Consider the following 13,256-nt stretch of genomic DNA (forward strand, 5'->3'; position numbering starts at 1 on the left):
ATCCCACCGCCTTCTCTCTGTGAGGGGATGTGTGTAGAGGAAGGATCACATCGTGGGACAGAAAGCAGAGAAAGGAGTTAGGCCCAAACTCAGACTTTTATAACCCTCTGCAAGAACTACCTTCCAAGGGACACCTCCAATGACCAAAGGACTTCTCACTAGTCCTACCTCCTAAATACCATAACTGTGTAGCACATAATTGGGAGTTGGCTTTCTGGCAGGCTCCATGAGTATCAGACCAAACTCAGGGACTGGGGGTGAGGCACTGGGGCTCCATCACTATGTGGGAGAGAAGCAGAAGGGCCCTAACACTCTCAACAGTTCCCACAGAAAACCAAGATCCTTGAAGCACTGCCAAGTGCAAGCAGAGGGGACTGAATGACTATTCTCAAGTTCAGAAAGCTGCAATGAGGCTTGCCATCTGCCTAGATCATGAATTGGAGGAAAGCCAACCTGGAACAGGGTACCTACACTGCTCTGACAAGGGCCACAACCTTGTGAGGCATCTGCTAAGTCTAACATCTGCTCAGCTGTGCCACAGTAGCCAACGCAGCAATAGATAGTGCATTAACACAGAGACAGGGCATGATTTCACCCCCTATCATAGAGCAGCTGAAATTCTGCACCTAGGCCACCTCTAGATAATGGGTCCAAGTTTATCCCACACATGATATGAGGGGCATGTATCCCAAAAAATTAACACAAAAGGTATCTGGAAAGGTAAAACCAGTAGCACCCAGCAGAAAAATAATGCAAAACCAGAAGCAACCCAAAAGCCCAGGGCCTCAAGACTCCTATAGGAAAAATATAAGTGACTCCTAAAGAAGATAACCTCAAAATTCTTTTTGAAAACTACAAAGGAAAGGAGATTAATAGAGTAACAGAATGCCTAAAATTATTCCAAAAAAGGTAGAGATGAGAAAAGTCTGAAAGGGACTCCAGGTAAGCATTTCCCTTTAACTTGGTCTCTCACTTTGGCAGTGAGTAAATAGTGCCTGACTTTCCCCCTGGAATCAGAGTGCTTCCGGATTCAACAGCCCACCAGGGTCCCTCACACTGCCCCTGTGGCCTGGTCCTGCCTGTAGGAACTCCAAATCTGGATAACATTCCAGGTTTTGTCCAGTGGAGCCCTGGACACAACCCTGATCCAAAGCTCCTGTGGGCCTCAGTCTTTTGCTTCAGCCTTCAGAGTTACAGTTTCCTGGTCTCAAAAACTTACCTCCTCCTTAGTCCACCCTGAGTCTTAGGAAGATCACTATGTTTGCCCCAGTTCTATAGAAATGAAAGCTGAATTCATGGGAGAAGATGAGTATTGAATGGAGAGAGGGTAGAACAGTTGGTTAAAAGAAAAAAAGAAGAAAGGGACAAAGAAAGTCAAAGAAAAATGTATCAGTGAACCAAGGACAGAAGTGTGTCATTTTTTTATATGGAAGGTAAGATGAATAATAGTGTTAGATTTATTTTTTTTAACTTTTATTTAATAAATATAAATTTCCAAAGTACAACTTTTGGATTATAGTGGCTCTTTCCCCCTATAACCTCCCTCCCACCAACAACCATCCCATCTCCCACTCCCTCTCCCATCCCATTCTTCATCAAGATTCATTTTCAATTATCTTTATATACAGAAGACCAATTTAGTAGATACTACATAAAAATTTCAACAGTTTGCACCCACACAGAAACACAAAGTATAAAGTACTGTTTGAGTACTAGTTATACTGTTAATTCACATAGTACAACACATTAAGGACAGAGATCCTACATGAGGAATAAGTGCACAGTGACTCCTGTTGTTGATTTAACAATTGATACTCTTATTTATGGCGTCAGTAATCACCCAAGGTTCTTGTCATGAGCTGCCAAGGCTATGGAAGCCTCTTGAGTTCACCAACTCCAATCTTATTTAAACAAGAACATAGTCAAAGTGGAAGTTCTCTCCTCCCTTCAGAGAAAGGTACCTCCTTCTTTGATGGCCCGTTCTTTCCGCTGGGATCTCACTCACAGAGATCTTTCATTTAGGTCATTTTTTTTTTTTTTTTTTTTTTTGGCCACAGTGTCTTGGCTTTCCATGCCTGAAATACTCTCATGGGCTCTTCAGCCAGATCCAAATGCCTTAAGGGCTGATTCTGAGGCCAGAGTGCTGTTTAGGACATCTGCCATTCTGAGTCTGCTGTATATCCTGCTTCCCATGTTGGATTGTTCTCTCCCTTTTTATTCTATCAGTTAGTATTAGCAGACACTAGTCTTGTTTATGTGATCCCTTTGACATAATAGCGTTAGATTTAAAATTAAAAAGTAAATGAAAATAGGAGCTAATAACAATAATTAGTGGTTTGAAAACAAGCTGCAGAACAACAATAAAATTATATTCTCAGTACAATGAGAAGTGAGCACAGGACTAACATGGTCTCCCCCACCTCATTCAGTCCCACTCCTTTTACTTAAAAACATGAACATCTTTTGAACATCAAGTATACGCTCCTCTCCCAAAAAGACAATTATCACATTTTTACCTGATTTGTGGTAACTAATACACAGAATACAAAAGAAAATATAATGTATATAAGCAAAATTGACATTCTGAGATTTTATTACTGTTTATAGCCTTTGTCACCACTATTAAGGAACAATGGTTTTTCTACCTACTACATGTGGAATTATTTATTTAGTGGGTGGTTAAGCTTGTGATTATAAAGTAAATTGAAAATATGTCATTGTCAAAGTTGAAAGAAAAATAAAAAACAGGGGTCAGCACTGCGGTACAGTAGGTTAAGACATTGCCTGCAGTGTCAGCAACCCATATGTGTGCCAGTTCAAGTCCTGGTGTTCCACTTCCAATCCAGCTCTCTGATCATGTGCCTGAGAAAGCACGGGAAGATGGTCCAAGTACTTGGGCTTCTGTCCCACTTAGAAGACCCATATGAAGCTCCTGGCTTCCAGCTTCAGCCTGGCCCAGCCCTGGCCATTGTGGACATTTAGGGAATGAACCAGCAGATGAAAGCTCTCTCAATCAATATCTATCTATCTATCTACCTCTCTCTCTGTCTCTTTCTCTCTCTTTCTCTCTGTCTCTCTCTCCCTCTTTCTCTCTCTCTCCCTCTCTCTGTAACCCTGCCTTCCAAATAAATAAACAATATTTTTTAATAAAAAGAAAGAAAAAAAGGAGGAGGAGGAAGGGAGGGCAGGTAGGGTGAGAAGTATTATTGTGCTCTTAAAATTGTATAATTAAATGTATTTCCTTTATATAAATTATAGAAAACATTTTTTTTTAAAAATACTCTTCCCACTCGAATCTTCACTAGCCCTAGTCATGCAGAAATACAGTATTACTTTTCCATGCTTCAATCCTTCTTAGAGGTTGTAGCAATGATCAGAATCTACTTAATATTTTGCAGACCTGTACTCCCCATAAGTTTCTAGGGGACTTGGACTAGGTCTTTTTTATCTTTGAATTTTTACTTTCAGAATCTCACTCATTAGTATGGCCCCTATCTGTCCTTCTGTGCCACCTACACATCTACATTTCAGTCCTGTCACTGTCATCTTCTGCATATGAATTCAAGGATAAATCTGCTTGATTTATTTCTGTACTCATAATCCAGAGCATAGAAGGTGACTATATAACTGCTGTTCAATAAATGCTTGTTTTATTAAAATTAATTCACACCTTCTTACCAACAAATAGGAAGAAAACCCTGCCCTCAAAGTGCTTGGCATCAATCTTCATTCCACACATAAAAACACAATGTGATCAGAAACCACCAAGAAACACAGATGGAGACTCAACAAATGGACTTGACCATGGAACACAGAATCAAGATCTACCACCATCCATCAAGTTCCAATAAAAAGAGATCAAGATCCATTGTCCCTGGGTCTGAGTTAACCCCAGAAAGAGGTGTAATTGCTTACATTATTATAGGCATCACAGCTTCCAATCAAATGAAATGTGCCATAGAGCATAGTGGCTAAAAACTTGAACTTGAAAACCAGACTGCCTGGGCTTCACCCCACGGATCCACACTCTTGTGTCTGTGATTTGGGGCTAGTCATTTAAAAATCATAACAATCTTGCCGGATCTGCAGCTCACTTGGCTAATCCTCCGCCTTGCAGCGCCAGCACACCGGGTTCTAGTCCTGTTTGGGTCACTGGATTCTGTCCCGGTTGCTCCTCTTCCAGTCCAGCTCTCTGCTGTGGCCCGGGAGTGCAGTGGAGGATGGCCCAAGTGCTTGGGCCCGGCACCCCATGGGAGACCAGGAGGAAGCACCTGGCTCCTGGCTTCAGATCAGTGCAGTGTGCCGGCCACAGCGTGCAGGCCGTAGCTCCCATTTGGGGGGTGAACCAACGGAAAGGAAGACCTTTTTCTCTCTCTCTCACTCACTGTCTAAATCTGCCTGTCAAAAAATAAAAATAAAAAATCATAATGATCTTAAAAAAAAAAAAAAGGTGAGGGAGGGGAGCTGGCACTGTGGCATTCCAGGTAAAGCTGCAGTGCAGCATCCCATATTGGCACTGGTTTGGGTCCCAGCTGCTCCACTTCCAATCTAGCTCTCTGCTATGGCCTGGAAAAGCAAGTCTTGGGACCCTGCACCTATGTGGGAGACCCAGAAGAAGCTCCATGCTCCTGGCTTTGGATTAACCCGCTTCAGATTAGCCCAGCTCTGGCCACTGAGGTCATCTGGGGAATGAACAAGCAGATGGAAGACCTCTCTCTCTGCCTCTGCCTCTCTGTAATTCTGCCTTCCAAATAAATAAATAAAATCTTTCAAAAAATCATAATGCTCCCATTTCTTCCTCTGCAAAATATGAGGATTAAGAGTCTCACTTTAAAGGATTCTTCTGATTGTTCAATGAATTAGCACATTCAGTATGCTAGGAACCACTCCTAAACTGAGAATTGAATAACTGACTATAATTCCTTCTGAAAGTCAGGCTGGCTGATCTGCAGGGAATAGAGGGAGGCCAGAGAAAAAGGGATCTTGAGGCCAAACTGGGTACACACTTGAATCAGGCCTGGAACCATAGTTTCTAAAGCCAGCTGCAATCTAACCTTTGGGCCTTACCAGACATCCTCCACCCTGTACTTGGGCTATCTCCGATGATAGTTATTGCTGTACAGTAATAAAACAAAGGGAAACAAAGGTCTCCATTCTAACAATGCTACAACATTTCAACAGAAGGTGAAAGTTAACTTGCTAAGAACTAAGATGGAACACCTGCAGAAGGCTGTGATTACACATTAGTATCCAAAGCTATATTTATGACCCTTTAATCCATGAAAAAGAGCCCTCAATTATTCATCTGAAATCACAAAATGTAAGCCGAGGTTGCTGTCGGCCACCTCCCTGGTGAAGATGCCCATCCCTTACGAATGGGTAACGATTAGCAACACTGCACAATGAGAAAAAAACAAACACAGGCCTGTCAATGGAAATTTTATTATACAACTTACATGAAGGTCATCAATTTGCTTGCAAAATTCTTCATAATCCTGGTCAAAATCCATTTTCCGCTGATCTAAGAAATTATATTCCTTTTTCTTTATAGTTGCAACAATGCCCTGAAATATTATAAAAGAAATAAGACAACATTTCAATATTCTTGTACTGCTTACCTAAATTTGGCAGAACCAATAAAATCACTCCTCCCTCAAAATAAAAATAAAGATGAAGAATTACTTCTCTATATAATTTGGGACATGCTCAGGCTGACTTGCCCCAAGTGGTGGAGTTGGAAGCATACCAGGGGATTCCAATTCAATCCCATCGAGGTGGCATGTACCAATGCCATCTCACTGTTCCAGGTGATCAGTTTCAGATCACAGTTGATCATGGTGAAGGGACTGGGAGTCAAAGGGAGCACATAGACAAGTCTAGTACCTGCTAACGCTAACTGATGGAGTAAATAAAGGGGAGAGTGATCCAACATGGGAAGTGAGATACTCAGCAGACTCATAGAATGGCAGATGTCCTAAATAGCACTCTGGCCTCAGAATCAGCCCTAAAGGCATTCGGAGCTGGCTGAAAAGCTCATGAGAGTATTTCAGGCATGGAAAGCCAAGACACTCTGGCAAAAGATCTCTGCGAGTGAGATCCCAGTGGAAAGAACAGGTCTTCAAAGAAGGAGGTACCTTTCTCTGAAGGGAGGAGAGAACCTCCACTTTGACTATGACCTTGTCTAAACAAGATAAGAGTCGGAGAACTCAGAGGGCTTCCATAGCCTTGGAAACTCATGACTGGAGCATAGGGAGATTACTGATGCCATAGACAGGAGTGTCAATTGGTAAAGTCAACAACAGGAGTCACTGTGCACTTACTCCTCATGTAGGATCTCTATCCTTAATGTGCTGTACATTGAGATTTAATGCAATAACGAGTACTCAAACAATATATTTCACTTTGTGTTTCTATGGGGGTGCAAACTGTTGAAATCCTTACTTAATGCATACTAAACTGATCCTCTGTATAAAAAAAAAAAAAAAAAAAAAAAAAAAAAAAAAAAAGAAATTATCAATTCCCAACTTGACTCTCACTGGGATTAAACATGACAATAGGTCTGCTCTGATTTCATCATCATTTAAAAAAATCATCTATTATTTTTCACTTTATGTTTCTGTGTGGGAGCAAACTGTTGAAATCCATACTTAATGTATACTAAGCTGATCTTCTGTATATTAAGATAATCGAAAATGAATCTTGATGTGAATGGAAGGGGAGAGGGAGTGGGAAAGGGGAGGGTTGTGGGTGGGAGGGATGGTATGGGGGGAAGCCATTGTAATCCATAAGTCGTACTTTGGAAATTTATATGCATTAAATAAAAGTTTAAAAAAAAAAAAAAAGAATTACTTCTCTAATTATTCACACTACTCAGTGTTTATTACTTTACAGGCACTGTAATGTTGCCATACTGCACTCAAAAAAATCATTTAGAAAGCATTTTCATCATGTTTGATATATTTTTGAAGAATAAAATAAAAACCACATCTTAAAATTATTAGGAGAAATGTTTTCTCTAAAAATTTCTTAGTGATCACAACTGAAATAATCTTTAAAAAAAAAAAAAAAAAAAAAAGAAACCCAGACTGCAATTCGCTAAAATATTTTTGTTAAGAGGTTTAAATCTTGGGGCCAGCATTGTGGCATAGCAGGTAAAGCCATCACATGCAACGCCAGGTCCCATATGGGCACAGTTCATGTCCTGGCTGCTCCACTTCTCATCTAGCTCCCTAATGGACTGAGAAATGCAGTGGAAGATGGCACAAGTGCTTGGGACCCTGATACCCATGTGGGAGACCTGAAAGACACTCTTGACTTCAGGCTCATCCAGCCCCAGACATTGCAGCCATCTGGGGAATGAACCAGCAGACTGAAGATCTCTCTCTCTCTCTCTCTCTCTCTCTCTCTCTCTCTCTCTCTCCCTGTCTCTCTATAACTCTGACTTTCAAATAAATAAATAAAATTTTTTTAATCTCAGGCAAAAAACAACAGGCTTTAATAGAACATAGGGAAGGAAGGAAATAATGCTGTTATTGTGTCTACAGATAACAAGCTACCTTCCAAGCTTCAAATGTCTTAAATAAAATGTCAAACCACAATCAACCACTTACAAACTCCAGAATTAATTGCTTCCTTCTGCCCTGCATAGCTACAGACTGTGACTACAGAAGTACAAATTAGGCTATTCATCTCCTTGAAAATACTATTATCAGAAGTTTGTTTGCTCTGAATAATGAGATTTAATGCTCTGTGATCATGCTTAACCGAGTACTAAGCCATTCTCAAACCCAGGTGCCCACACTGTTGACAGAGGCATATAATTTTTATGAGGAATATTGGGCCTCCAACAATCTCTGCCTCAAAGTCATTTTCATTTAAACATCAAATCTCTCAATAGACAAAAGTCTATAGACTGCGTTAACTTCTTAAATCAAGTTTACTGCTTAAACAACCTATACATTCGATATAATAACAGGCAGTCTGATTTAGAGACACATGCACAGTTTTATGTAAAATGTCTTTAAAAAGTATAGAAAAGCTACATTGCACATTTTATGTAGTAATTAAAAATATTTGGGGGCAGGCATTTAGCCTAATAAAGATGTCCACATCCCACAAAGGAGTGACTGGTTAGACACCCACCTCTATCTCCTAACTCCAGCTTCCTGCTAAATAGACCCCAGGAGGCAGGGGTGATGGCTCAAGTAGCAGAGTTCCTGCCGCTCAAGTGGGAGACCTGAGCTGCATTTCTGGATCACAGCTTCAGGTACCAGCTCAACCCCAGCATTGCAGGAATCTGGGAGTGACCAGTAGATGAGATTGATCTCTCTCTCTCTCTCTCTCAAATATTTTAATTTTTTTAATTTTAAAAGATTTGGTTCCTGAATAACTCCTACTGCCTTGTGAAAGGATATAACATTCACTTAAGAGGATTAAGTTAAATAAATGAAATAATTAATCATGATCTTTAATCTACCTAATCAAATTCAATCTGCTTAACCATTCACTTGAAACATACCTACTGCACAGCTATTATGTGCCAATAAACTCTGAAGAGGCAGGAACAGAACAGATGGCCCTGCTCTCAGCTGACTCACAGACCTGGATGAGGACAGGGAGTCAGAACATGTGTTAAGTCACAACAAATGAAGGTGATAATGACAGAGCGATAAAATGGATAAGGTGACATGGAGTGACTGAGGTGAACCAGGGCCAAAGAAAACTTCATTGAGAAGCTTGGACATTTAAATCAAGATCTGGAAACCACAGAGTAAACAACCATGCGATAATCCACAGATAGAAGCTTTCAGGAGAAGAAAACAAAAGGCTCTGCATGCTCTAAACAGACTGAATTTAACCTATCCTGTGTCCAGAATAACAGTGAGGAAACGAGAGAGGAGCAAGCAGGATGGGGCAAGCAGGGCCTGACAGTCATGCAGAGAATATGAGGTCCAATTCCGTTGACAACACTCAGAGCCACTAACATTGGCACTAATACACGAAATCCTCACTTTATGGCTTTCACATACCTTCTACAGTTTATCTCACTACCCTCTGGCATAAACATTTTAACCAACACTTTAAATTTTCAAAGCAATTCTAGTATTTTTATCAGGTTAGAACAGACTTCTTATCTGCATTTACTCAGACTCAGTTCAACTTCTCATTTGAAAATAAACTTTGAAATATGCTCCTATGCTATTTTTTATTAAAAACAGAAAATCATTAGATTTCAAACTGAAAAATAAATGGACAAAGTCCCTCTTTGTCTTGAAAACCCGTCAAAGTACAGCTTATCCACTTTGCTGTTCACACACAACACACCTTGAAAACATGTTTTCTTTTTCTTTCCCAAAACCCAAGAGTTCAGGAAATGAGAACTTTCTCTAAATTGCCTAAATTGTTAGAGTACAAAAATCAGTGTACAAAAATTATGTGATCAAATTCAAGCATAAAAAAAATTTCATTATCACTGTCCCAAATGAGAAAAATCTTGATGACATCCATATAAAGAATTAAAAACACATTTTGTTTATAAATTGTCATTGTTAAATCCTCAAAATGCTATTTCATCACTATGCCCGCTTTCAAAGTAAAATGAGTCACAGAGGTACCCTCACAAAATAAACCAAAGGAAAATCAAGGGAATTAGGAAAATCAGAGCCAAAAAAAAAAAAAAAAAAAAAAAAAAACTGCTGTTTTTAAATCTGTGTCCAAATAAAAAGCTTAAAGGCAGAGATCATCAAATGCCATTCAGAACTTGCTATCAGGTAGTGCATGATACACAGTATGTTCTTCATTAAATACATTTACAGGAATAAATGAAATAATAACTTGAATGTTTTTCTTATACAACTAATAAAAATGCTTTTACTTAATAGAGATTAATTTTTACTCTATTGATAAGTCATTCTCTTATATATATAAAGCTTTTATTTAATAAATATAAATTTAATAAGTACAACTTTTGGATTATAGCAGTTCTTCCCCCCATACCCACCCTCTCACCCTCAAACCATCCCACCTCCTACTCCCTCTCCCATCCCATTTTTCATTAATATTCACTTTAATTATCTTTATATACAGAAGATCAACTCTATACTAAGTAAAGATTTCAACAGTTTGCACCCACACAGACACACAAAGTATAGAGTACTCTTTGAAGACTACTTTTACCGTTAATTCTCATAGTACAACATATTAAGGACAGAGGTTCCCACATGGGGAGCAAATGCACAATGACTCCCGTTGTTGATTTAACAATTGACACTCTTATTTATGACGTCAGTAATCACCCGAGGCTCTTGTCATGAGCTGCTAAGGCTACGGAAGCCTCCTGAGTTCACAAACTCTGACCTTATTTAGACAAGGCCATAATCAAAGTGGAAGTTCTCTCCTCCCTTCTGAGAAAGGTACCTCCTTCTTTGATGGCCCCTTCTTTCCACTGGGATCTCAATCACAGAGATATTTCATATAGTTCATTTTTGCCACAGTGTCTTGGCTTTTCCATGCCTGAAATGCTCTCATGGGCTTTTAAGCCAGATCTGAATGCCTTAAGGGCTGATTTTGAGGTCAGAATTATGTTTAGGGCATTTGTCGTTCTATGAATCTGCTGGTGTACTGAAAGAAGTCATTCTTAAAACCACACACCTGAAAAGAACATATTGTCATCATTATACTTTGCCCAAATAAATCTGAGTTACTGTTAAAAGGCTATGGGATTAGGGGCCAGCACTTTGGTACAGCGGGTTAAAGCACTGGCCTGAAGTGCCAGCATCCCATATGGGCACCGGTTCTAGTCCTGGCTGCTCCTCTTCTGATCCAGCACTCTGTTGTGGCCTGGGAAAGCAGTAGAAGATGGCCCAAATCTTTAGGCCCCTGCACCCACGTGAAAGACCTGGAAGAGCTCCTGGCTCTTGGCTTCAGATCGGCACAGCTCCGGCCATTGTGGTCATCTGGGGAGTGAGTCAGCGGATGGAAGACCTCTCTCTCTGTTTCTACCTCTCTCTTTAACTTAACTCTGTCTTTCAAATAAATAAAATAAATATTTAAAAAATGTCATAGGATCAAATTTCATATCATAGACTCAGGATTCCATTCTAAATATGGTTGTTTGTATAAAATTCTAAAGTTCAGTTACAGGTAACAGTAGCAAATCGGTTTTAAAGCATAATACCTGATATTTAGTGACCATATCTTCTAGCCCTTCAATCTTAGAATCTTGCAGGACTGAATAGGTCTTGAAAGTTGTGAGGATGTCTATTATCTTGGCAAGACGTCGGTGGAAAGTTTCAAATTTTCCAAAAATATACATCTCACTAAATTCAAATTGCTTCTCATGTGGGTTTTCTTTAAGCTTCTGCTTTGTCTTATGAAAGCAGTGCTGGTATTCCTGAAAATCAAAATCCAAAATATAAGAAAGGGCCCCTAACAAAGGTATCAACCTTTCTTCAGTGAAGGTGACAACAGCAAAATTAGAATGGAATTTGCAACATTTTACAGTTCCATGCCTTTGCAAATATTCATACATCAGCCTGGAATATTATCTGTTCCTATCCCCCAGTCTAGCAAATTCTTGTTTGTTCATGAGGTAGTGCAAAGGTGTGGCTTTGCCACCTTGATGCTTGATGATGTTTGGTATCCACTCTGTGTCTGTCTTGAGATTCATTTATAAAGTGTGAGAAGAAAACTCCCTTCCCTGGGTCATTCTTGTATCCCCAGTACTCAGCGTACTATCTGGATATGGTAGGCCCCCAACGAGAAAGAATAAGTGAATACCTTTCTAGGAGGTTTATTAGCACTCAATTTTCTTACCACTAAAAAATTACCATTATTTTTAGTAACCAATAGTAAGACAATTGCTTAATGATTTAAGATGGCATCAGCAAAAATAACATAAAAATAAAACATCCATTACCTGCTTAAGTGTAATTGCAGATAATATTTTTTCCATCACAATATCCTGCGGCTGGTTCCAGATGGAAGCAGTTCCATTGTTGGTAATGTAGGCTTTGCATGCAGATATCATCTGATTTGTCACCTGGAATTTTCCAGAAAAATTATGTTAAGTGCAGAAAACAGCCTGGATTATAAATGTGAGAATCTTCTTCTACCTCTCAGAGCTCAACATTTGGGAACACGAGCTTTGGGTTTATTTTTTCCATAAAAAACTATGATTAAGCACTGACCCTTTGCTATCGTCAAAAATCATTTGTGGGCCGGCACCGCGGCTCAATAGGCTAATCCTCCACCTGCGGCGCAGGCACACGGGGTTCTAGTCCCTGTCAGGGCACCGGATTTTGTCCCAGTTGCTCCTCTTCCAGTCCAGCTCCCTGCTGTGGCCCGGGAGTGCAGTGGAGGATGACCCAAGTCCTTGGGCTCTGCACCCACATGGGAGACTGGGAGGAAGCACCTGGCTCCTGGCTTCAGATCAGCGAGGTGCGCCGGCTGCAGTGCGCCGGCCACAGCGGCCATTGGGGGGTGAACCAATGGTAAAGGAGGACCTTTCTCTCTGTCTCTCTCACTGTCCACTCTGCCTGTCAAAAATAAAAAATAAAATAAAATAAAATTGTTTGTGGAGGTGAGCCTCTGTCACAGCAGGTAAAATGTTTGTATGCATAGCTATATGGTGTGTGTGTGTGTGTGTGTGTGTGTGTTAAAGTTCCTGGGTTAAAGTCTCAACCTCTGTAATTCTAATCTAGGTTCTTGATAATGTGCACCCTGGAAGGCAGCTGGTGATGGATGACTCAAGTACTTGGGTACCTGCCATCCACATGGGAAATCTGGATTGAGTTTTGGGCTCCTGACTCTGACCTAGCCTAGCCGGACTGTTGCAAGAACTTGAATAAACCAATAGATGGAAGATATGTCTGTCTGTCTGTCTGTCTCTATCTCTCTCCATCTCCCTTTCAAATAAAATGAAAATAAACAATAATATTAAATCACTTGTGAAGTTACACAGTTGAAAGCACAATGGAAAATCAATAATTTGGACCACATCATTTACTCAAGATGAATTGTCCTAACCAAAACATGCACTTCCCTAACCAAGAGCTGATGAGAGTTTCCTCGACCTCCTTTGGTTGCCTGCTCTAACATTTCACACATGGTTGATAAGCACCATGATCTTTTCAGGCCATCATGCAATGTCAAAACAAGAAGTCCACAGAAGGACCAGCATTGTGGCACAGCAAGTTAAGTCACTGCCTACAATACCAGCATCCGGTTCATGTCCTGGCTTTCTGCTTCTGATATAG

At 40.2% G+C, this 13,256-nt stretch overlaps 1 protein-coding gene across 2 annotated transcripts in view; it reads right to left on the bottom strand.

Annotated features, from left to right (window-relative positions):
* The window catches only part of DNAH5 (dynein axonemal heavy chain 5), a 335,739-nt gene that overhangs the window by 218,129 nt on the left and 104,354 nt on the right, over positions 1 to 13,256 (bottom strand). For both annotated transcript variants that reach the window (XR_007922507.2, XM_051853566.2), the window contains exons 10-12: positions 11,918 to 12,040; positions 11,177 to 11,392; positions 5,457 to 5,564 (exon numbers count right to left, since the gene is read on the bottom strand). Coding sequence is in view for 1 of the 2 variants with exons in the window: in XM_051853566.2 (XP_051709526.2) it covers positions 5,457 to 5,564; positions 11,177 to 11,392; positions 11,918 to 12,040 (447 nt within the window). In the remaining variant the exon portion in view is untranslated. The remainder of the gene's footprint in view (positions 1 to 5,456; positions 5,565 to 11,176; positions 11,393 to 11,917; positions 12,041 to 13,256) is intronic.

The sequence above is a fragment of the Oryctolagus cuniculus genome, chromosome 14 (genome assembly GCF_964237555.1).
Source record: "Oryctolagus cuniculus chromosome 14, mOryCun1.1, whole genome shotgun sequence".
NCBI lineage: Eukaryota > Metazoa > Chordata > Mammalia > Lagomorpha > Leporidae > Oryctolagus > Oryctolagus cuniculus.